Source organism: Papio anubis, chromosome 12 (genome assembly GCF_008728515.1).
Source record: "Papio anubis isolate 15944 chromosome 12, Panubis1.0, whole genome shotgun sequence".
NCBI classification, from domain to species: Eukaryota; Metazoa; Chordata; class Mammalia; order Primates; family Cercopithecidae; genus Papio; species Papio anubis.
The window spans coordinates 58,389,873-58,416,245 of NC_044987.1; the positions used below are offsets into that span (position 1 = coordinate 58,389,873).

A 26,373-nucleotide genomic window follows, 5' to 3' on the forward strand; every position below is an offset into this window, starting at 1 on the left:
GTTATAACAGGATCTACTTCAATACAGAGAAACAGGCTGACTACATCTAAACATACTAGCAGAAAACCAATCACTATTCAAAAGACCAGGAGATCAATTCAGCATTTCCTGCTTTAGTCAAAGGCCTTGCAAAACTATCAGATGCCATCACAGGCACCATCACTCACATATCTTTCACAAACATTTCCTGAGGTTGTTACAGAATGGCTATTCCTGAACAAGAGGGCATTCAGAGGCATATTCTACACTCTCTGAACCCAAAGAAAACACAATTCATTAAGTCTAAAAGTAATTTTTAAAATATGAAACCTAGGCTTGGCACTGTAGCTCATGTCTATATTCCCAGCACTTTGGGAGACAGAGATGGGTAGATAGATAGCTTAAGCTCAGGAGTTCAAGACCAGCCTGGGCAACATAGCGAGACCTCTTCTCTACAAATAACAATAACACTAAAAAATATTAGCCGGGCGTGATGGTGCACGCCTGTGGTCCCAGCTACTCGAGAGGCTGAGGTGGGAAGACTGCTGGAGCCTGGGCGGTCAAGGCTTCAGTGAGCCATGATCACACCACTGCACTCCAGCATGGGTGAGGGAGCACAATCTCGTCTTAAAAAGAAGAAAAAAAATGAAGCCCTAGAACAAACATAAAAGATTAATATATTCTATTTTCAAAACGACAATTTTTTAAAAGGCAATAGCATCCAATCCCTAAACCACTCTCTTTTATTATTGTCTGCAAACCACTCTCTTTCAGAGGAGGTGAGCTTCAGTCAGTGCATCCCAAATTAAACTTCATTTAAAAGGTGGAAGGAATAAAACTTTAAAAATTAAGGAACTGAGGCCAGGCTCCGGTGACTCACGCCTGTAATCCCAGCACTTCGGAAGGCGGAGGCGGGCGGATCACTTGAGGTCAGAAATGAGACCAGTCTGGCCAACACGGCGAAACCATGTTTCTACTAAAAATACAAAACTTGGGGCCAGGTGAGTTGGTTCACACCTGTAATCCCAGCACTTTGAGAGGCCAAGGTGGGCGGACCACGAGGTCAGGAGCTGGAGATCATCCTGGTTAACGCGGTGAAACCTCGTCTCTACTAAAAATACAAAAAATTAGCCGGACGTGGTGGCGGGCGTCTGTAGTCCCAGATACTCGGGAGGCTGAGGCAGGAGAATGGCGTGAACCCCGGAGGCGGAGCTTGCTGTGAGCCGAGATCCGGCCACTGCACTGCAGCCTGGGCGACAGAGGGAAACTCTGTCTCAAAAAAAAGAAAGAAAGAAAGAAAGAAAAGAAAAGAAAAAGAAATTAGCTGGGCGTGGCAGTGCACATGTGTTATTCCAGCTACTAGGGACGCTGAGTGAGGCAGAATTGTTTGAACCTGGAAGGCGGAGGTTGCAGTGAGCCGAGATCGCACCACTGCACTCCAGCCTGGGTGACAGAGCGAGACTCCGTCTCAAAAAAAAAAAAAAAAAAAAAAAAATTAAGGAACTCAGATTAAAAAAATAACTCGAAGTAGTATAAAGTGTCCAACTATTAAATATATAAATAGATTTAGTTAATTCATCAGAAAGAGTTGTGGCAAAACAATTCAATAAAATTCTTCTGCCCTGAAGGTTTTAAGTGAAAGTTCAAGTGGGGGAAAGACAAGAAGGACTACCAGAACAGAATCTCTCCTTTCTCTACCTAGAGATGGAAAACAGTCAAAGCCAGCAGCAGAACATTCCTGTGAACATTTCCCTGACTTCCATATCTCCCACCTCTATCACGAAAGCAAAATCAATCACATACTCCCTGTTTATCCACATCATTTACTGAACTGAATACAATACCAAAAGATGAGTCTGCAATCATAAACTTAAAATAAAAACTGTAAATCAATCTCAAGGAGTTTTTCATGTTAGAAAAGAGAAAACATTATGGAAGCAGTCTCAAGATTAGAAGGATCCTGAAATTTTATAAACATAAAACACTTTTACACATATATACCTGGGGAAAAAAAGATTAAAATTATATTCACCAAAATGTTAACAATGGTTACAGCTGGGCAGAAGAATTATGTGTAATTTTTTATTCTCTTTACTGTGCTTTTCTAAACTGTCCAAATTGTCCACAAAGAAAATTAGAAGAAAATAAAAATACACACTTAAAGAAAGGGATGGGGAGAGTATGGGGAGAAACAAATCAACATGAAGGTGAAGTTCTCAAAGTGTAAACTTCATGAAGACGGGCATTAAAATAGTTTGTCGAAAAATAGGAAACAATATAGTACTAGTACTTGAAAAGATATGGGGCTAAAAAGTAAGTAACCTGAGTTCTAATTCCAACTCTAACTGTTTCATAAGGAGCTCTTCAGAGAAATGAACTCTGACTTGTTTTACAGCCCTGATACCCTGCACTCTACCCAACATATAGTAGTTTAGCAATGTTAATGGTGTATACTTTAATTCCTTCATCAGCCAAACACCAGAAAACACTTCCTGTCCAATCTTGCACGAGGGTCACAAAAACAAAACGAGATAATGAGATGTGAAAGTATTTTTGGAAATTAGAGGTAAAAATCATTGATTAAAAAATCTAATAATGTATTACGAATCAGGCAACCATAAAGTTCAGAAAGATCCCTTTGTTCCTAACAAATGTGCTTAACAAAACTGGCGATATCATGTTGCACACTACTGTGTACATTTCAGAACTGTTAAATTATGCTAATAAGCGTAATGTGTACTATCCTTTACTTATCAATTATAAGTTAATGGCCTAACAATAATTGTGTTAGAATCCTAATATGGAAACTATAGAACTTAGAACTTAACCACAACCTCATATTTTGATATCTTATGAAAAACAGCATACTTTTTAAGACAGCTGCTAAGATTAGTGAAATGAGTAATATATACAGTCTGAGCAATGAAACAACTAATGGCCTAAATCCACCAAACACTGTGTGATCTTTGGCAAATCACTTAATCTTTCTGAGCTTGTTTTCTTAAATACTGAGGAAGAGAACAATACTTGCTCACATGATCTTCAAAAAGCTCCAGGTCATTGTATGTATGTAAAAAGATACCCAAACACTAACAATTGCTGTTGTTATTAATACCAAAACTAAGCACAAGAATTTCTTCCGTAACACAAAAGTTAGGATGATACATGACCCATGTAAGCAATCTACAAACGAAATCTACCAAAAGAAGTACCAGATTTCATTTTTGAGTTTAACAAGGGTGTAGAATACAAGCTCAGTACAGAGATATATATTTCTACATATACTAGTATAAAAATTGAAAACAGAAATATTAAAAAAGAAATACCACTTAAATTAGCAAAAAATCTATAGGTACAAATCTAACAAAATATGTGCAAGATCTGTATGCTGAAAACTACAAAACACTGATGCATGAAACCAAAGAAAATTTTTACAAATGGAGAGACATATCATATCTATAGACTGAAAGACTCAATACTATTAAGACGTTAATTCTCCCCAAATTTTCTTAGATTCAACATCTATCAAAATCACAGGATTTTTATAGAAATTGACAAACTGTTCTAAAGTATATATGGAAAGGCCAAAGACCTAGAATAGCCAGAAAATTTTTGAAAACAGAACAAAGTTGGAGAACTCATTGACTGAATTCTAGACACATTTTAAAACTACAGTAATCAAGACAATTTGGTATTGGCATTAGGACAGAAATACACATCAATGAAACAGAACAGAGAGTCCAGAAACAGAACCACACAAATGATTCTCAACTACTGATTTTCAACAAAGATGACAAGGTAATTCAATGGAGAAAGAATTGCCTTTGCAATAAAGAGTACAGGAACAATTGTTCATCCATTTGCAAAACAATGAACCTTGCACTTTACATATAAAATTCAAAATGGATCATTGATGTAAATGTAAAACCAAAAACTGTAAAACTTCTAGAAGAAAACTTACAAAAGAAAACAAAGGAAAAAGTATTTGTGACCTTGGGTTAGGCAAAGATAAGACACAAAAAGCACGCAACACAATAGCAAAAATTGACATAGTGGACTTTACCAACATTAAAAAATGAAAAGACAAGCCACAAACTGGTAGAAAGTATTGGAAAAAACATATCTTATAAAGGACTGATTTATATCCAGAATACATAAAGAACTTTACAACTCAATAATTCAAACAACCTAATTAAAAATAAGCAACAGATCTGAACAAATACTTCACACAAAGAGAGAGAGAGAGACTGATCTCAAATAGACTTTTTTTGCTTACAGGGCTCAATTTAATTTTGTTATTAGGAAAATTCAAATTAAAACTACAATGAGATACCACCTCAAACCCATTAGAATGGTTAAAATTAAAAAGACTACAATCACAAGTGCTAGTAAAGATGTGAAACAAATAGAACTATTATACATTGCTGATGGGAATGCAGGATATTATAGTCACTTTGGAAAACTTGGAAAACTGGCAATTTCTTTTTTTTTTTTTTTTTTTTTTGAGACGGAGTCTGGCTCTGTCACCCAGGCTGGAGTGCAGTGGCCGGATCTCGGCTCACTGCAAGCTCCACCTCCCAGGTTTATGCCATTCTCCTGCCTCAGCCTCCCGAGTAGCTGGGACTACAGGCACCCGCCACCTCGCCCGGCTAGTTTTTTGTATTTTTTTAGTAGAGACGGGGTTTCATCGTGTTAGCCAGGATAGTCTCAATCTCCTGACCTCGTGATCCACCCATCTCGGCCTCCCAAAGCGCTGGGATTACAGGCTTGAGCCACCGTGCCCGGCCATGACTACTCTTAAATACTCTTTTATTCTTTAACTGGTTTGTAATCAGGACCGCACTGTAGTGTCCTATCATGAATTTTACATTATTTTAATCAATGTTGGTATTTTATGTAAAATCAGGAAACATCAAAATTTTTTCAATATCTTAGTTGTATTACTCTTATTCATTAATTGAGTTGTCAAGCAATCTAAGAGACTGTTCACCTCTGCTATTTGAAGTATGACTCTTCCTCTCAATTACTCCTTTTGGGATGATCTGAAAAAAATTGTCACAATTCATTCTTTGGGCCAGGCATGGTGGCTCACACCTGTAATCCCAGCACTTTGGGAGGCCAATGAGGGTAGATAACGAGGTCAAGAGATCAAGCCCATCCTGGCCAACATGGTGAAACCTCATCTCTACTAAAAGTACAGAACTCAGCCGGGCATAGTGACGTGTGCCTGTAATCCCAGCTGTGTGGGAGGCTGAGGCAGGAGAATTGCCTGAACCCAGCAAGCAGAGGTTGCAGTGAGTCGAGATCACACCCCTGAACTCCAGCTTGGCGACAGGGCAAAACTTCGTTTCAAAAAAAAATTAAACAAAAACAAACAAACAAAAAACGCAATTCACTGCTTGATGTCTACATAATTTCTATTGATTAACTGTTTATTTTTTTGCCGAGATGGGGTCTTGCTATCTTGCCCAGGCTAGTCTTGAACTCCAGGGCTCAACCAATCTTCCCACTTTGGCCTCCCAAAGTGTTGGGATTATAGGTGTGAGCCATTGTGCTCAGCCTCTACTGATATTTGTCACTTATTTTTAAAAAATATGACTTTACTGAGGCATAGTTTACATATGAGGCATGTCATATGATCCATAATTTCAAGTGTACAATTCAATAATTCTTTTTAGTAGATTTACCAAGTTTTAGAATATTTTCTTCACTCTCTAAGATGACTCATGACCATTAACTGTTAATCTCCATTTTTCCCTCCTCACCCCTGCCCCAGGAAGCTGTTAACCTACTTTCTATCTCCCTATATTTGCCCTTTTTACACATTTCATGTAAACTGGATCATACAACATATATTTTGTTTCTGTCCTTTTCCGGACCATCCATGTCATAGCATGTATCAGTATTCCATTTCTTTTTACTGCTGAGTTCCTGTTTATTCCATTGTATGGGCACAAAGGTTGAGTATCTCTTATCCAAATTATTTGACACCAGAAGTGTTTTGGATTTTGATTTTTTTGGATTTTGGATTGTTTGTATTATACTTACTGGCTGAACATCCTAAACACAAAAATCTGAAATCCAAAAGGCTCCAATGGGCATTCTTTTTGAACTGCATGTCAGTGCTTAAAAAGTTTTGGACTTCGGAGCATTTTGGGTTTTGGATTTTTGGATTTGGGATGGTCGACCTGTACTATGTTTTGTCCCGGCATTTTGTTCATCCACGATGATGGACATTTATTTATGTTGTTTCCAATTGTTGGCTATTGGGTCTATTTTGTTTTGCCAATGAATCTTGGGCCAGACTTGAGAAACAGCCTTTATTGTTAAGGTATGACACTTCTGAGGTTTCAGTGGAAAGCCTGGTTTGTTTGTTTGTTTGTTTGTTTCCAGATGAAGTCTCACTCTTGTCCCCCAGACTGGAGTGCAATGGGGTAATCTTGGCTCACTGCAACCTCCACCTCCTGGGTTCAAGCAATTCTCCTGCCTCAGCCTCCTGAGTAGCTGGGATTACAAGCGCCGGCCACCGCACCTGGCTAATTTTTGTATTTTTAGTAGAGACGGGGTATCACCATGTTGGCCAGGCTGGTCTTGAACTCCTGACCTCAGGTGATCCGCCCGCCTCTGCCTCCCAAAGTGCTGGGATTACAGGCGTGAGCCACCGCCTGGCCTAAGCCTGGGGTGTTTACCAAATCCCTATAAGTTGGACTCAAACTTCTAATTCTATCCCCTTGTGATGGAAAACACCTGAAATCCCTGCTCGATTCTTTTGGCTTTCTATCTACTGCTTTCCACTGGGCTCCTTGGAGTCAACCCTGCTTATATGGTGTTTTTTTTTCTTTTGAGATGGAGTTTCGCTCTTGTTGCCTAGGCTGGGGTGCAATGGCATGATCTCGGCTCACCGCAACCTCTGCCTCCCAGGTTCAAGCGATTCTCCTGACTCAGCCTCCTGAGTACATTGAAGGGATTACGGGCATGAGTCACCATGCCTGGCTAACTTTGTATTTTTAGTAGAGACAGGGTTTCTCCATATTGGTCAGGCTGGTCTGGAACTCCTGACCTCAGGTGATCTGCCTCGGCCTCCCAAAGTGCTGGGATTACAGGTGTGAGCTCACTGTGCCTGGCTGTGCTTATATGTTAAAGGGTCAGGCCAGACCTTTGGAAAGAAGAGGGGCATGGAGTGGGTAAGCCCCCAAATCTGTATATAGACTTATTTGGGGGCTTACCCCCTTTGTGCCCTCTTCTTTCCAGGATTTCCCCTTCCATTTCTAGTCATTTTAGCAGCCCCTAATTCCACCCTTTAATATCTCAAGCAGCTTCCTGCTTCCTAGAGATTTCTGCCTGAGTCCTAGCTTCCATACACTGCTCAGACTGGGGAGTACCATCAGGAAGAAAGTATAGAAAAGGAGATTTCCCCAGTGTGGTTCCCATCTAGCTAAGGGAGGAGACCACCCCTCATATCGTCTTATGCCCAATTTCTGCCTCCAAAGAAAGAAGAAGTAAAAACTAAAAGGCAGAAATGAAATCCACAGGCAGACAGCCCGGCGCCGCACCCTGGGCCTGATGGTTAAAGATCGACCCCTGACCTAATGGGTTCTGTTATCTATAGATTACAGACATTGTACAGAAATGCACTGTGAAAATCCCTATCTTGTTTTGTTCCGATTTAATTACCGGTGCTTGCAGCCCCCAGTCACATACTCCCTGCTTGCTCAATCAATCACGACCCTCTCATATGCACCCCTTTAGAGTTGTGAGCCCTTAAAAGGAACAGGAATTGCTCACCTGAGGAGCTCGGCTCTTGAGACAGAAGTCTTGTCAATGCCCCTGGTCGAATAAAGCCCTTCCTTCTTTAACTCGGTGTCTGAGGAGTTTTGTCTGTGGCTTATCCTGCTACATAACAAGGGTGAATCCCCTCCAATTTCAGACTGTTTTTGTTTGCTCTGCAGTGATTTCAAATCCTTGTTTTTGTTTTTTATTTTTTAATTTTATTTTATTTTTTTTATTATTTTTTGAGACGGAGTCTCGCTCTGTCGCCCAGGCTGGAGTGCAGTGGCCGGATCTCAGCTCACTGCAACCTCCGCCTCCCGGGTTCATGCCATTCTCCTGCCTCAGCCTCCCGAGTAGCTGGGACTACAGGCGCCCGCCACCTCGCCTGGCTAGTTTTTTGTAGTTTTTAGTAGAGACAGGGTTTCACCGTGTTAGCCAGGATGGTCTCGATCTCCTGACCTCGTGATCCGCCCGTCTCGGCCTCCCAAAGTGCTGGGATTACAGGCTTGAGCCACCGCGCCAGGCCCAAAACTGGCAATTTCTTATAAATTTCAACATACATTTACCATTAGACCCATAAATTCCATTCCTGGAGACTTACCCAAAAGAAACACAAAGACCTATATTTAAATATTCATAGTAGCTTTATTTATTATGGTAGTGGTTACTCAACTCTATCCATTTTTCAAATTTAATGAATTGCACACTTTCAAAAGGGTGAATTTTATGACATGTAAATTGTACCTCAATAAACCTAACTTAAAAAAAATACTTTATTCAGAAGTCATTAACCCCTGATTCTATACAAGCTGGTCTAAATATCTCTTCCTCATACCACTCTCACAGCTCTCTATGAAGGTATTCATCAATCATCAGTATACCAGGTCTAAGAACCTTGTCCTACAAATCTCTGGATCCTTAACACAAAGAACAACGCCTGGTAGAAAGTATATGATCTATCAATGAACCTAACTGATTCTGGCTATTATCCTAAAACGTCTTAGCCTCATGTTCCTCCAAAACTTTATAACTCTAATCTTATTATTAGCAGTATGTTACTTGTTATAGCTATTTTATAGATAAGTTTTGACCTTCTACAATGATCTTAAGTTTCTGTCTGGCTTTAAGAAACATGTTTTGTTTTTGTTTTTGTTTTTGTTTTGAGACGGAGTGTCCCTCTGTCGCCAAGGCTGGAGTGCAGTGGCGCAATCTCGGCTCACTGCAAACTCCGCCTCCCGGGTTCACACCATTCTCCTGCCTCAGCCCGCCTAGTAGCTGGGACTACAGGCGCCTGCCACCACACCTGGCTAATTTTTAGTAGAGACGAGGTTTCACTGTGTTAGCCAGGGCAGTCTCGATCTCCTGACCTCATGATCCGCCCACCTCGGCCTCCCAAAGTGTTTTTTCTTTCCTTTTTTTTTTTTTTTGGTCTCTGTTACTCAAGCATAACTAACTTTATACGAAGATACCTGAATGCCAACTCTCTGAAATTAGGGCGGGTTAGATATAAGTTCAGCTGGGTATGTCAATAAGACCACCACCAAAGGAACGTGTGACTTGGAAAACATGATGAAGCCCATCTTCGCTGACCAAAAAAGCCCTTCAGTTCTAGAGCCCTGCAACCACAATGTTAAGAAGCACCATCCTCCACGAAATGTAGATACTTTCAGATAGAAGAGAAACAAGTACTTAATATCAGAGTCTATCCACAGAGAGCCAAGTATGGCATGTGGGAAGATAACGTATATACTCCAGTGCAGGGATCTGGTTTGTCAGTCTAAAGGCAACAAGTACCTGGTAGCAAAAGAGAAAACAAAGGCCCTGGCCTAAACCAAAAGTCATTATTTTCTAAGTTTTAATTAAGATAATCCCTAAAACAGGAAAAAAATAAAAATATATTTTTTTAGATGTTTAAATTGTAGTTTAGAATGTAGTTTAAAAAAACATATATATTATATGCACTGTTCTGGTCACTATAGGACACAAAATAAAAAAAATGTTAAGAGCATGATCTCACTTGTCACTGGAATCTAAAAAAGTTGAACTCATAGAAATAGAGAGCAGAAAGGTGGTTAGCAGAAGCTGTGTGGAGGGGAGGAGGCTTGGGAAGATGCTGGTCAAAGGATACAAAATTTCAGTTAAATAGGAGGAATAAGTTCAAGAGACTACAACACGGTGACTACAGGTAAAAAATTTAAAAATGAAAAGTATGGTAAGCAAAATGAGCACAGAGATTTTTCGGGTTTTTTTAGATTTTCAGTTTTAGTTTTAGTTGTTTTTTTTTTTTTTTGAGACAGAGTCTCACTCTGTCACCCAGGCTGGAGTGCAGTGGCGCCATGTTGGCTCATTACAACCTCCACCTCCCAGGTTCAAGCAATTCTCCCACCTCAGCCTCCTGAGTAGCTGGGATTACAGGCACGTGCCACTGCGCCCAGCTAATTTTTGTATTTTTAGTAGAGACAGGGTTTCACCATGTTGGCCAGGCTGGTCTCAAACTCCTGGCTTCAAGTGATCCTTCCGCCTCAGCCTTCCAAAGTGCTCCCAAGGTTACAGGCATGAGCCACTACACCTGGCCCAGATTTTCAGATTTTTAATCTGAAAAAATGCAGAATGAAATTGTTTCTTTAATAAGAAACATCTCAGAAAGTAATATATTGAATAAATATGAAGAAAGCATCAAGATGTTTATAGATAATCCATGACTAATATTTCATGGTTACCTTTAATAGTAGTACCAGAGGCATAACAAAATAGAAACAGGATTCATTCCAAGGTGGGGTGGGGGGTTACCAAGGACCACATGTATATACCAGTGCAGTACAGGACAAAGAGAATAAATTTTTAAATCAGCCAGACTTGAATTTAAATTTTAGCTCCAGCTGTGTGATCTTGAATCATTTATTAAAGTCTCGGAGTCTCAATTTTTTTCATCTGGAAAATAAGGGCAATAATATCAACCTTCACAAGGTTGCTATAAATATTAATTATAATAATCTATATCTGATGCTAGCAAATAGGTTTCATTTCATTTGCAATTCTAACAGACTCCTAGATTTGTCCTGGAACACTATTAGAAAAGATTCCGAAGGCCTCGAGCGGTGGCTTATGCCTGTAATCCCAGCACTTCAGGAGGCCAAGGCAGGAGGACTGGTTGAGCCTAGGAGTTCACAACCAGCCCGGGCAACATAGCAAAACCCCATGTGAAAGGAAAACATCTTGGGCCCCCAAAATCATGAAGGAAAACTCAAGCTGGAAACTGCTTAGGGCACCCTGCCTCCCATTCTATTCAAAGTCACCCCTCTGCTCACTGAGATAGATGCATATCTGATTTGCCTCCTTTGGAAAGGCTAATCAGAAACTCAAAAGAATGCAACCATTTGTGTATCACCTATCTGTAACCCGGAAGCTCCCTCCCTGCTTTGAGTCTCCCTGCTTTTGTTTCAAGTTGTCCTGCCTTTCCAGACTGAACCAATGTACTTCTTACACATATTGATTGCTGTCTCATGTTTCCTTAAAATGTATAAAACCAAGCTGTGCCCTGACCACCTTGGGCACATGTCTTCCTGGGGCTGTGTCACAGGCGCATCCTATCTTGGCAAAATAAACTTTCTAAATTAACTGAGACCTGTCTCATATTTTCACACCCATCTCTACAAAAAACAAAATTAAAAATTAGCTGGGCATGGTGGTGCCTGCCTGTAGTCCCAGCTACTTGCTGAGGCAGGAGGCATTGAGGGATTCAGGCTGAGGCAGAAAGGATCGCTTGAGCCCAGGAGTTTGAGGCTACACAGCTATGATCACACCACTGCACTCCAGCCTAGGCACCAGGTCGAGACCCAACTTTAATTAAAAAAAAAAAAAAAAAGAAGTAAATAAAAGAAAGAAAATATTATGGAGCTACTTTTGAGCCCAGTTAAAAGATAACTGTGGACGCCAGGCACAGTGGCTCACATCTATAACCCCAGCACTTTGGGAGGCCAAGGCAGGCAGATCACCTGAGGTCAGGAGTTTGAGACCAGCCTGGCGAACATGGAGAAACCCTGTCTCTACTAAAATACAAAAAATTAGCTAGGCATGGTGGCGCGTGCCTGTAATCCCAGCTACTTGGGAGGCTGAGGCAGGAGAATCGCTTGAACTTGGGAGGCGGAGGTTGTGGTGAGCCAAGATCGCGCCATTGCACTCCAGCCTGGGAAACAAGAGTGAAACTCTGTCTCAAAAAAAAAAAAAGAAAGAAAAGAAACTGTAGTAGATTAGCTACATCAGTCATGGGTACAGCAAAGGTGGAGAACCAGCAGCAGCATATAATCCAGGCGCATCATCCTGTGCTCAATAAATAGTAGTTGTTCTTATTCTTGGAATAACCCTACTGGTCAGAAGAGAGGTATTTAACATGATATTCCATATTTCAACTTAATTTTCAGATTCTAGGTGAGGACATCCAGTAAGACAGAAAAAGCAAAATGCTACGAGAAAGCACATTCTTTCCTAAACACACACACAAATCTGTCTTCATAAATTTCTTCAGATAAAGGTATTTTTTAAACTAGGCAATGATTCAAACATAACAACATAAGTAACATAAGTAAACAATAACATATGTAAATGATCATCAAGGTCTCTCTTAGTGATATAAGTAAACAGTCATAAAAGTCTCACTTTATAATAGGAAATGTAGAAATGGAAAGGTTAGACAGGTTAATTTGGAGATGATAACTACTTGAAACCACAGTCTAAAAATTACCTGCTGACCCAAGTATTTCAGCCCATCCAAACAGACTTTCCATTCAATCAACAGCTGGTAGATGTTCTCCTTTCCACCCCATATCTTCACCACGAAACAAGACACAGATGTATCAAGACGGTCTGGCATAATTCCAAAATCGAGACTTCGCCACGTGGGATTCTGCTCATGAAAATGAAAACAGGCTTTAGGACAACTCTACTTGTTTACAATTATTTCAATTAGGTGGCAAATCATTTTGTTTTTCAAAACCAAAAGACCTCATAAATACATTAAATTGCAAACTTAAGTAAACCAAGAAGACATTACAATTAACATAAAAAGGGTGATAATGGTACTTTTGAATTTCTCTGCTTACTTATTACAGTCATTAGAAGAAGCGGATATTCCCATTTCTCACTTACATGGTTTCATATGGTAATTCATTCATTTATTCAACATTTAATACATGATTAAGAGCCAACACATAAACAATGCCCTCAAAGAGTCTCCAACTTACTGCTGGATTCAAACCTCCATTTAAATAATTACACTGTTTTGTGCAAAGTTCAATAACAGAATTATGCATAAGGCTACACAGCAGCAGAGAAAGTAAAAATAAACTCTGACGAACAGGGGAAGGTATCACAAAGGCTGCAAAACCTGGCTTTTAACAGACAAGTGGGCTTTCACCAGATTAAAATAAGCAATTTCAGGAAAAGGGGGACACAATATAAAAAGGGCTCAGAGGTGTAAAATGCCAAGGTGTGGTCAGGGCATTCAGGACTACTGCTGGACCACACAATACAAAAGTGGCAGGACACAAAGCTGGACAGACACACAAGGAACTGAACTGAAGGATCTTTTATGCCTTTTAGTAGGAGGGAATACTTTACTCTGTACAACAGTGGGGCCATTGAAATGTTTTCAAGTTGAAAATAACAAGGTCAGCTTTATGCTCTGAAAGAACATTATTTCTCATTAAGAGAATCATCCAGGGAGTTGAAACCCTCTCTGAAAAGTGAAAATGTTAAGGAGCTTTCATAACATCAAAGGAATGAACCACAATGTAATATGTCAACTACTTTCACTTATTTCCCCTACATTAAACATAAGGGCTTTCACTGCTGAATGTAAACAAAAATCAACCTATGAAATTACAAATTTTCACATTATGTAAATCAGTAAATCAAAGGGTCTTCAGATAAGGGTAACTAACTGTTCTTGGCTTTGTGGCAGTTTTTCTTCCTGACCAAAGTGTGAGGTGGGAGAGGACACTGAATACTACCACAAATAGCATGATGACAACCTAGCATGCACATTTATGCAGTCAGTTTTATACTGGATTCTATAAAACTAAATGCTAGCCATGCAAGAATTTCAGTCTAAGATCAACAGAATTCCACTCTTATATGACCTCTAGTCTGTATCTCACTATAACTGTTTTAGCAGTCCTGCTAAATAGGGGCAGAGATTCATCTAAGTGTGAAGCCAACATTAAGGTCTGGGAGTAACTATGCTGACCCACACTACAAGAAATGCTTACAGTTCTTCAGGCTAAAGGGAAACAACACTGGATACAGACTTGGATCTAAGCGAAGGAATGGAGACCACTGGCGATCGTAAATATGTGGGTAAATATAAAAGACTATATGGCCCAAGGGTGAATGGAAGGGAGCCATCCATTTCTGATAATGACGGGACAATCCTTTCATTGCAAACTAAAATGTCAGCTAAAATATTTTTTAAATAATAATAATAATCACCCTTAACATCAAAGAATTTCCAAGTCAAGGAAGAAAGAACCCAGAGAGATAAGTGGAGATCCAGAGGTCTTTGTTGTGAAGTCATGACAGATCTATACAAAGCCGTGACTTTGGTTTTCTTTTTGGGGTAGAGACAGGGTCTCACTATGTTGCCTGCACCAGTCTCAAACTCCTAGGCTCAAGCAATGCTCCCACCTCAGCCTCCCAAAATGCTAGGATTACAGGGGTAAGCCACTGCACGTGGCCAGTTTTGGCATTCTTAAAGGAAGCAAGGACATAATTCAAGAGCCAGGCCCAGGTCCCACCCATGACTAAAAAATGTCCCTCTCCACACTGAGCTGGAACCACAAAAGGGCTATACCCCTAAACAGCACAAGTGAAACTAAATCCACCAAATCCCTACCCACAAATGTCTGTAGGGAAGGTTGCCATGACGGGTAAGAGGAGAAACTTCCTTGGAAGAAGAAATTACACAGAATGCAGCAGAGACAAAAAGAACAATATATAAAAAAAAAAAAAAAAAAAAAAAACAAGGTTTAAAAACATGGATGACAGAGTAAAAAGATCTGATATGCATTTAGCAAGCAGTCCAGAGAGAGACAATGGATTAAAGAAGGAGGCAAGGAATTATTTAAAGAGATAAGTAGCAATTTCCTAGACTGATTTAAAAAAAAAAAAAAAAAAAACTAATTCACAAGTTTAAATACCTAACAGGTCCTAAGCAAGATAAATAAATCCACATCAGAACACATAAAACCAAATAACTGACAACCAAGATATCCACCTAATTAAAATATTCTTCACAAATCAGAGTAAAATGAATGCATGCTCAGACAAAAAAAACTTGGGAGTATAACACTAACATATGCTCACTAAAGAAAATCCTAAAGGATGCACTTTAGGCAAAGTAAACTCAGAACATTTTTGCTGCAAGAATGAATGAAGAGCAAATAAATGGTACCTACAAGAGTAAATCTAAAGGAGGGGTAGGATGTCTGAAGTGATAAAATGAGTAGCTCAGCAAATTTTTCCCCCAAAAAGCAACAGTAAAACTGGATAAAATTCACAATCCACTGGCAGAAGACACTGGCTTGAGGTATCTAAGCATAAAGTCGCCAATCACTGGGCGACCACTAAGCTATGCAGACATAGGAGTAATCACTAGAAATGTGGATGGACTTCGGAACAGCAGCAGACCGTCACCCGAACAGAACCACTGGCATGTGGAATAGCTTTGAAAGATCACGTAGCTTCAGCCTTTCCTCTGGCAAATGAAGACAGAGTGGGAGAGAGGAAAGTGCTATAATGAACCATGCTGTTGAATTACATAATTCCCTGTGTCTCAGAATCATCAGTTATAAAACTATCACCTCACAGGGTTTTTATGAAGCTTGAACAGAACAGTAATAAAAAACTAATTATAGCAATAGCTACTATTTTAATACTTACTAGCGACAGTCACTATATAAAGTATTAATAATAGATAAAAAGGGCATAGAGAATGCTTATTCTGGCACATACAAATATTTAATCTGCTGAATAAATTAGCCTTGTTAATCCGAACAATAAATCCACATGAAGTAAATAAGACAATCTGTTAATTCAATAGTTAAGACAAAATACCATATTTCATCAAATCCAAGACATCACCAATCACAAAATGCATCATAACTTTATATACAACTTAAAAAGAACTGATTTTAAGATGCATCTAGATTGTGCAGGAATGTTAAATTGTGAAAAAATTAAAAATCAATAAAATCAATAAAACACAGAAGCTGAGTCTTCTTGCCTAAGGTCACTTAGTAAAAATAGTATCAGAATTTGAATCTAGTTCTCTAGAATTTGTCTCGTGTTCACTGTGTGTGTGTGTTTTTCTTTTTTTTTTCTTTCTACCAAATTACAAAAGACAGAATTTAGAACAAAGCGGGGCTAAAGAGAGGGTCAGCAATTTCCTTATTTTAGATCTCACAGCCAGAGGCAGAAACAGGAAGAAAGAACTCTGCCCTCTGCCTATGCCCTATTCTCCAGGAGAAAGGAACTGGGGAGACTCCATAGGTCTCACACTAGCTCTTGCTGCTCCATCACCAGACTCTACCGCTGATGAGGGCTGAGACAAAACAACCAACTAAACATAATAGCAAAGCCTAGACCACTACTACAAGAACGAAGCATTCATTACAGATTAGCTAAGAAGGAACCGGCCCTCCGCTGGTTCACCCAACTGTCCACCAAGGACACTGAGAAACCTCTAGCTAGGAATGCTGGGGAAAAGCCTTCCAGCCTGCAGCCTGAGGATGTGCCTGCTCCCCTGGAACTGAGTACCCTTCACCAACTCTACCTTATATGAGTAATGGCATCATTTGTGAGCCATTTACTGCATGGTGAGCACTATAACTGATTTAATTTAACATGAACTACAGGACAAACAAGCAAGCTGCATACAACATAGAAAGAGACAAAATGAGGGCTTCCTCTAGCTTACATATCCTAGGAATAAAAGCAATAAAAGGGACCTTTGAATTTGCCTAGTCCACCTCAAGTTCTGAAATAAGGAAGCTGACAGCCTCTGGTGGGAGCCCCTCCCTGCCTCTACCCCCACCCATTCTTTTCCCGGTTAACGTTTCTGTAACCACTAGGTTTCAGTTCAAACATCTCTTCCTCAGAAGCCTTCCCAGTTCTCCTCTTAACTGTCAGCCTTCTCTCCCTTCCACCCACTGTGAGGATGGGGCTTTTTTTGCTATTGCTTTCCCAAGTAGATAATACAGTAACCTAGAGACAAAGTAAGTATTCAAATATCTGCAGAATAAATATATATATATATACCTATTCCTGGCACTTTGCTGCAAGAAGACCTAATCACTTTGAGGTTGAAAATATTAAATTTAAGTCCAAGACCAGAAAGCACAGCTTAAGATTCATTTGGAAAAAGTGATTCGCTTTCTCACCTAATATGAATCATGCTTTATAAACAGAGAATAAAAACCATTTTACTCATTTTTACTACTGGTATAATTATTACAAGAAAGGGGGAACAATGAAAGCTGTGTGTTCACTGATGTCCTTGGGGCGGGCTGCTGCTCCTCTATGCTCCCATAGGAACCTGTAAGTGGTTAACTTTCTTATGGCACCTGGCATGACACATCACCATCACTGATTTTTTTGCCTGTCTTCCCCTCCAGAACGTGAGCTCCTCAAAGGCAGGGATTTCTACCAGTGTATTTATCCTCTACAATATCCAGCACCATTACCAAAGGTTCAGTGTGCCAGGTACTATACTACTCATTTGACTATATATTCTTACTTAATCTTCACGAAACTCAAGAATCCTATAAAACAGACAGCATTATCCCAATTTTTCAGAAGCTGATGCTAAGAATTATGAAGTCACTTGTCTAAGATCACATGGTTGGTTATACCTGGAACAGGAAGACAAAGTCAGTATCTGGAACAGGAAGACAAAATCAATATCTGAAAATCATGGCAGCAGGCCGGGCACGGTGGCTCATGCCTGTAATCCTAGCACTTTGGGAGGCTGAGGCGGGCAGATCACAAGGTAAGGAGTTCGAGACCAGGCTGGCCAATATAGTGAAACCCCATCTCTACTAAAAAATACAAAAATTAGCTGGGCGTGGTGGCATGCGCCTGTAGTCCCAGCTACTCAGGAGGCTAAGGCAGGAGAATCACTTGAACCTGGGAGATAGAGGTTACAGTGAGCCGAGATCATACCACTGCACTCTAGTCTGGGCGACAGAGAAAGACTCCATCTCATAAATAAATAAATAAAATTTAAAAACATGGCAGCATTAGATCACTTTTGTATATGAGGAAGGCCATGTTGTGGGGACTGAATAATGGGGCCTTATGTCCCATACAGCCCCTGAAGGTCAAGTGTAATATAATCATTACTGTTCCTCATGATAACCTTGAGTTGATGAGAAAAGGTTGAATAATCTTCCCTTATTTAAGAAAGGGGAGAGGAAGGAAATCCATTAAAAGACAATATGGATATGAAAAACTCAAATGGCAACATTTTACTAAACTGGAATTCAACAGATCACCAACTCCACTTATCCTTGAATAGTCAAAAAGAAGATGAAAAAGGGCTTCTTAACTATCAAGTTAGATCAAATATATCCCATCAACTTTTTTAAAAAGCCTCCAATACTTGTTCGGGATTTGTTTATTCTTAATTGGCATTAACTGGCATGATTTTCCAGAACAAGTGCTCCACAACATAAATACCATAATACCATATTAAACTAAACTAAAACCACAACATAATACCATAATCCCACCAGAATAGCTAAAATTTAAAAGATGGATAATACCAAGTCTGGACAAGGATAGAGCAACTAAAAATCTCACACTGCTGGTAAGGATGCAACTGGTACAAACGCTTGGGAAAATTATTTAGCAGTATCTACAAAAGCTGAACATAACCTATAATCCAGCACTTAATTCCACTTCTAAGTACATACCTCAGAGAAATGCACACATATGTTCATTAGAATTAGTGAGCTACTATATACAACATGAACAAATCTCACAAACATTATGCTGAGCAAAAAGCAGATGCAAGCCGGGCGCAGTGGCTCGTGCCTGTAATCCCAGCACTTTGGGAGGCCGAGGTGGGCAGATCACTTGAGGTCAGGAGTTTAAGACCAATCTGGCCAACACCGTGAAACCCTGTCTCTACTAAAAATACAAAAAAAAATTAAACTGGTATGGTGGTGCACACTTGTAATCCCAGCTACCTGGGAGGCTGAGGTGGGAGAATCACTTGAACCTGGGAGGTGGAGGTTGCAGTGAGCCAAGATCCCACCACTGCACTCCAGCCAGGGCAACCAGAGTGAGACTCTGTCTCCAAAAAAAAAAAAGGGGGGGCACATGCCATGGTGTTAGAAGTCAGAAGAGAGGTTCTCTTTGGGAAAAGGTAGTGATTGAAAAGCAAGAGATACGCCGGGTGCAGTGGCGCATGCTTGTAATCCCAGCACTTTCGGAGGTCGAGGCAGGCGGATCACCTGAGGTCAGGAGATCATGACCAGCCTGACTAACATGTTACGATGAAACTCTGTCTCTACTAAATACAAAAAAATAGCCAGGCATGGTGGCACATGCCTGTAATCCCAGCTACCTAGAATGCTGAGACAGAAGAATCGCTTGTACCTGAAAGGCGGAGGTTGCAGTGGGCCGGGATCACACCATTGTTCTCCAGCCTGAGCGACAAGAGTGAAACTCCATCTCAAAAAATAAATAAATAAAAGAAAGAAAGAAAAGCAAGAGATGATCGTGTTTCATTGATCAGTTCCTTTTGAAAAGTCATAAGGCTATTATTTGTGCATTTACTAGATGTGTGCTATATCTCATGAAAAGTAATGAAACTATGTTTTTAAAAGATCCAACAAGGGAAAAAACAGGAGGTGCCCTACTGAAATAAATCAAATGAAGTCATCTCTTCCTGATGTATATCCTAAAGCCTAAACCTTCCTGGTCTTCAATTTATACCTTAAAAGGTAGTCATTTACTCCCCTTTGTGTAAGACTGCCTTTCAATAAAAGTATATATTCTAAAATATGAAGTAGCATAATTTCCTATTACTATTAGAGTGATAAAGTATCAGAAAAAGCAGAAAATAATACCTCCTTTCAAACGAAAAAAATGAGACTTGGTGAGTGTATCTGAACGGGCATAATGCATGGCAAGGAAGAGGGATAGATACTCTTGGGGGTTGTTGTAGCAAATATTCTTAAATACTTCATTCAAAATCAAATGCCTCTGGAGGACAGGGAAGTTTTTTGAAGTTATTTCATGTGATTGAATAGATGACCTGGGTGTTCTTTCTAAGCCAATATAACACTAATACAGTAGAGCTATTGTCAATCTTCTGATTACAAAGACCTTCCTTTATACTATTACAAAATAGTTGCCAGACAGTGAGCAGTAATTCCTAAGTTGGTACATTCAAATACAGGCAGATACAGCCCGCCACACATTCAAAGATTTCACAGCCTACCATTTTTACCATATAGGCCCAGATGGTTTTTTTATTTATATTTAATCTACACATACCCGCCCAATTTCTACATGAACAAATTAAACAAGTACTATTATCATCCAGGGACCTGTACCACCATATTCACTGCAAAGCACAATTGCAGAATATCAGGATATTTATAAGTTCTGAAAAGTTCACTGTCTACTATGTACCCACAAGAGGACCTCAAATCATTATTACTATAATGTTGCTTGATAACAAATATATGGTTACAAGAACACAATCAAGAACTCATAAAAGGTGTTCTAACTTTCTGAAACCATACAACACATCTCACTGGAATAGCATACTGATTTTACCATCAGTCGTAATACAATAAACTCTCTTTCCCTGTCCCATTCACTTTTATTCAGACTTCCTATCTCAATTTAGAAATTACTAATTGTTAGAAACCTTTCCTAACTTCTCCCTCCAAACTAAGATAAATAACACTTTTACATGTTTTCATGGCATCCTGTTCTTCCCTGGTACTATATATAATTCCATGTGTTGATTATCTCTGTCTCCCTTCAAATCATGTGGTTAACCAGACAGAACTTGGAAAACCTTGAAGATGATGCAGTTTAAAAGACAGTAACATAATCTGACATAAGCTACACACACACACACGCACACAGATTGTTAATTCATTCAATCATAATTCAACTGAAACATAAAGTTGGTTTGAGAAGCACTCAGACCAGTAACTCATAAAAAGTATTTGTACTGTTTAGCCAGTTTTTTCCCAAAGATTTAAAAACAGCTCAGTCACAATCTCAACAGAACTTTATAGTTCTGATAAATTATGCCACATGCTTTCCCTAAAATGCACGCTCTAGAACTTGTTTATTCAATGATAAAGCCTATCACTGACCTCTGTAAGCCCTCTAGCTAACAGAGTGGAAGGAAGTGGGATATAAGGGAGGCTGCAAAACAGCAGGGCTCTGGAACACTGGTTTTACCAGTTACTAGCTGTGTGACCTAGATCAAGTTCCTCTGCCTGCTGAACCTGGTTCCTCAGCTGTAAAACAAGCATATCTCTTAGCATATCTCTTAGCTTGGATTGCTGTTATCAGGATGAGAAATAATGTATGACATGTCCAACATGCTACTTCAATCATAGGTGGGTACTTATAACTGATACCTCTTCTTTAGTTAAAAAAAAATCCATGTACAGAGACATTTCAAAACACACACAAATTAGCTATCAATATACTCCCACCACGAGATTTTTAATATTCTAATAAAAGTTAAAAATTCCTTTTTGGGAAAATAAGCAATGATTAGATTAACTTTATAACTGTTAAAGGCAGATGTGGGTTCATGATATAATTATTCTCTTTCATAAACATGAAAAACCAACTTTTAGAGAATTTAGTCACTTTGGTTGTTATTGCTTCAACAATTTTAGTTATTAATTAACCCAACGACCCTTCAATAATATCAAGGATCTAACCTCTCCCTGAACCCAAGAAGAGATAATTTGGAGGGCACGGCTAGCTCAAGCCAGAGACATTAACACTGAGCTTTACATTCACCATGAATTGTTCTATGCTAAATATATCATGAATAAGGTGAGGGTCCTGGTCCACCAGATGTGCCCCATTTTGCATTACTTGTAATGCTATGCCTTCCAATATCTAATTCTCATTCTCATGCTCCTTAGCCCTTGACCATCATCTCCTATTGCTCCAGGCCATTCCCTCTGCTGCCCTGATCCTCAATTCCCTTGCACCTGTCTCTCTATTACACGTGCATAGCAACATCTCAAATCACCTCTGCTCACTGCACTCCAGCCTTACTAACTTCTTAGCCATTTTTTGAACACCTCAAGTACACTCCTGTCTTTCTACTTTCCTGTTTCTTGTCCTGGAACAGTATTCCTGAAATAGCTATATAGCTTGTTCCCTCACTTTTGTCAGGTGTCTGCTCAAGTGACATCTCCTATGTGACTGCTGCAGAAAAACTGCAATCCCCCCTGGCAGGTACTCCCTTACTCTGCTTCAGTTTACTCCGTTCTATTTATTACCATCCAGCATAGCCCACTTACCAGTTCTACCATGCATGTTTTTTCACATTGTAAGATGAATTCTGGTTTTAGAAATAGTAAAATCAATAAAGTCCTACAATCTTTGACCACCAGGTGGCAGTCATCCAGTGTCATTGTATCTACATGCACACCCTTAAAAGTAGCCCTGTTTGATATTAAGTTAGGCACAATGTTGGCACTACATGTGCTGAGTTTAATTGCCATTTAAAATATTTCTTTTGATTTATATTGAAAAAAAATTTGGTAATATTTAACAATTTAAATTCAAAACTTTTTTTAAAAATCAAGTGTTCACAACCATGTAAACAGAACTCTTACAGACTGAGGGTGAGAGTATAAATCAAACAATTTTGGAAAACTATTTGGCAGCTTTAGCTGACCATATGCATATTCCTAGCAATTCCACTCCGAGATGTATACTCAACAGAAATACATCCATACATTTATTTTTCTGTGATTTCATATAATGGAATATTATAAAGCAAACAAACCACAACTATGTCCCACAAAATAAATGAATCTTACTATATAAAGTTGAAACATGGCAATCGGACACAAAAGAGTGCATACTATATTATTTCATTTATACAAAAACAGGTAACATTAGCCTATGGTGTTAAAAGTCAGGAAAGTAACAGTGACTAGAGAGGGCATGAGAGGGCTTCTTAGGCACTGGAAATATTCTATTTGTTGATCTGGATGCTGGTTACACAGGTGTATTCAGTTTGAGATAATTCAACATGCTGTATACTCATAATCTATAAACTCTTCTATAAATGTCAAATTTCAATAAAAAGTATTAAGATTTTGTGTAGGCAAAAAGCACAGAAACAGAGCAAGGAGGCATGAATTTGGTATTAGAGAAGCAAATATCTGTCACTGGAGAAATGACTTCATCCAACCTCTTTAAAGGACTTAAGGAAGTAAATATTTTACTGTTAATAGGATTCCTTATCACAAGGAAAATAATGCACCTGAAGGAAGGAAAGACTGCTAAATATCTTGGAATGGATTGAAGAAACTCCAAAGTAACAAGAGGTTAGTAAAATTGAATCACAGCTCATAAGACTATTGCCCAGGACTTACGTTCAGTTTAATCAGAGTGTTTAACTATTTTTTGTAAATGTAAAGTAACAGTGAGTCTTACAGCCAGAAACTTAGATTTGGATACGTATATATATATATGCCATACTAAACATACATTACATTGTTTGTTTGCCAAGTCAAAGCAAATCACGATACAATGACTATGGAGATTACAAACATGAACCACATGAGGTCCCTGCTTTCTGAAATTTATTATTACATATCAAAGAGGCTAAGACAACCATACAAAAAGCTATTATATGGATTTATAATGAGACTAGTGGTATTTAAAAAAAAAAAAAAAAAAAAGCACAAAGTTTTTTATTTAGTTTTTGTTGTTGTTGTTTTCTTGAGATTAGGTTCTCACTGTGTCGCCCAGGCTGGAGTGCAGTGGTGCAGTCATAGTTCACCACAATCTCAAATTCCTGGGCTCAAGGAGTCCCCCTGCCTCAGCCTCCCAAATAGCAGGGAACTACATGTATGCACCACCATGCCCAGCTAATTTTTTTATTTTATTATTTATTTATTTATTTTATTTATTTATTAAGTTATTTTTTTTTTTTTTTTTTTTTGGTAGAGATGGAGTCTCATCATCTTGCCCAGGCTGATCTCAAGCTCCTGGGCTTACATGATCCTCCTGCCTCAGCCTCCCAAAGTACTGGGATATAGGTATGGGCCACCACACTCAGCTCAAAATAATTCATTTTTCCTTTGAGACAGGGTCTCAACTCTGTCACCCAAGCTGGAGTGGCACAATCTTGGCTGACTGAAACCTCCGCCTCTGAGGCTTAAGCAATCCTCTCACCTCAGCCTCCCAAGTATTGGGACTACAGGTACACACCACCACACCCAGGTAATTTTTGTATTTTTTGGTAGAGATGGGGTTTTGCCACGTTGCCTAGGCGGTCTTGAACTCCTAGGCTCAAGCAATCCACCTACCTCAGTATACCAAAGTGCTAAGATTATAAGCATGAGCCACTGCACCGGGCCCAAACTACTTTTAAAAAAAGAAAGAGGGGAATCCTGTTAATGATTATAAGAAACCTTTCTGGCCAGACACGGCGGCTCACACCTATAATCCCAGCACTTTGGGAGGCTGAGGTGGGCAGATCACTGGAGGTCAGGAGTTTGAGACTAGCCTGGCCAATGTGGCGAAACCCCGTCTCTACAAAATATACAAAAATTAGCCAGGCCTGGTGGTGGGCACCTGTAGTCCCAGCTGCTCAGGAAGCTGAAACAAGAGAATCGTTTCAACCCGGGAGGCAGAGGCTGAAGTGAGCTAAGATCGTGCCACTGCACTCCAACCTGGGCAACAAGAGCAAGACTCCATCTCAAAAAAAAAAAAAAGAAAGCTTTTCAGAAGCATCTAGAACTGTGCTGTCTAATCTACTAGCCTCACATGGCTATTTAAATTAAAATTAAACAAAATTTAAAACTCAGTTCTGCAGTAGAACTGAACCACCTTTCAAGTGCTCAATGGCCACATGTGGCCAGTGGCAATTGTACTGAACAATACGTAGAATATTATCATCATTGCATAAAGTTTTATTGGATAGGTGATCTGGCGTATTCAGGAGTTAGAAAGAAGCACAGAAAAAGGGCATAAGAACAGTTTATCTAATATTTGGGGGAAAACACTCTTTTTAATCATTTTTTTCTTTTTTTTGAGATGGAGTTTCGCTATTGTTGCCCAGGCTGGAGTACAATGGCGCGATCTGGGCTCACTGCAAACCCCGCCTCAGGTTCAAGCGATTCTCCTGCCTCAGCTTCCCAAGTAGGTGGGATTACAGGCATGTGTCACCATGCCTATCTAATTTTGTATTTTTAGTAGAGACGGGGTTTCTCTGTGTTGGTCAGGCTGGTCTCGAACCCCTGACCTCAGATGATCCGCCCGCCTCAGCCTCCCAAAGTGCCAAAGAGAAGGATCCATTTATTCAACAAACATTTGCTGAGCATCTCCTATGTGCTAAGCACAATGGTAACAAATAGATACAAAAGCATTTAAACAACTAAGTATTCAGCAAATATCACAATAGCTTAAAGACTGCAAAATCCTAAACAGGAAAGAAACCAACCAACTCTGCTGTTGGCCTGGCAGTGCTTCCTCGGAGACAGCAAGAAGGGCAGTAACAACATGCCATCTCTGGCATATTCTCTGAGGGTTGTTGACTCCTGTACTGCCCAATGCCCATCAATCTGAACCAATCACAATGAATTAGCAAAAAGCTAAGACAAAAAAGCTTCCTCAGAAAGAAAAGAGTTAATTAGGCTGGGCACAGTGGCTCACGCCTGTAATCCCAGCACTTTGGGAGGCCGAGATGGGCGGATTGCTTGAGGTCAGGAATTCGAGGCCAGCCTGAGTAACATGGTGAAACCCTGTCTCTACAAAAATACAAAAATTAGTCAGGCATGGTGGTTCATGCCTGTAGTCCCAGCTCCTTGGGAGGCTAAGGTAAGAGGATCACCTGAGCCCAGGAGGTGGAGGTTGCAGTGAGCTGAGATCATGCTACTGCACTCCACCCTGGGTGATAGAGAGAGACCCTGTCTGAAAAAAACAAACACACAAAAAAAAGAGTTAATTAAGTTAATAAAACCTTTATTAAGATATAAAATAAACAAAAAAAAAAAATCCTCGCCAAAATCTCAAAGAATACCTTTTAAAAGGAACATCAAAAAATTAATATTTGTCAAACAACTACCCAAGAGAAATACACTGGGAACTAAGGGGATATAAAGACATACAGTCTGTGGCCTCCAGGAGATTTGATCTACTTTGTAAAACAGAATGTTCATGAATAATCACAATGCAAGCAAACATTGTATGTGGTATATTCAGAAAATAATTACAGAATAAACTGTAAGTTGAAAGGGGCCTAGAAGTCTTTTAACCCAATCCTCTCCCTTGTCTTGAATTCATTCTACGGTATCCTTTGGAGACAATATTCCACCTAAGTGCACTAAGGAT

General features: G+C 39.5%; 1 protein-coding gene across 5 annotated transcripts in view; it reads right to left on the minus strand.

Annotated features, from left to right (window-relative positions):
- The window catches only part of UVRAG (UV radiation resistance associated), a 329,716-nt gene that overhangs the window by 254,244 nt on the left and 49,099 nt on the right, over positions 1 to 26,373 (minus strand). For all 5 annotated transcript variants that reach the window (XM_003910437.5, XM_031653097.1, XM_021926331.2 and 2 more), the window contains one exon: positions 12,491 to 12,652. In XM_003910437.5, coding sequence (XP_003910486.4) covers positions 12,491 to 12,652 — 162 coding nt within the window. The remainder of the gene's footprint in view (positions 1 to 12,490; positions 12,653 to 26,373) is intronic.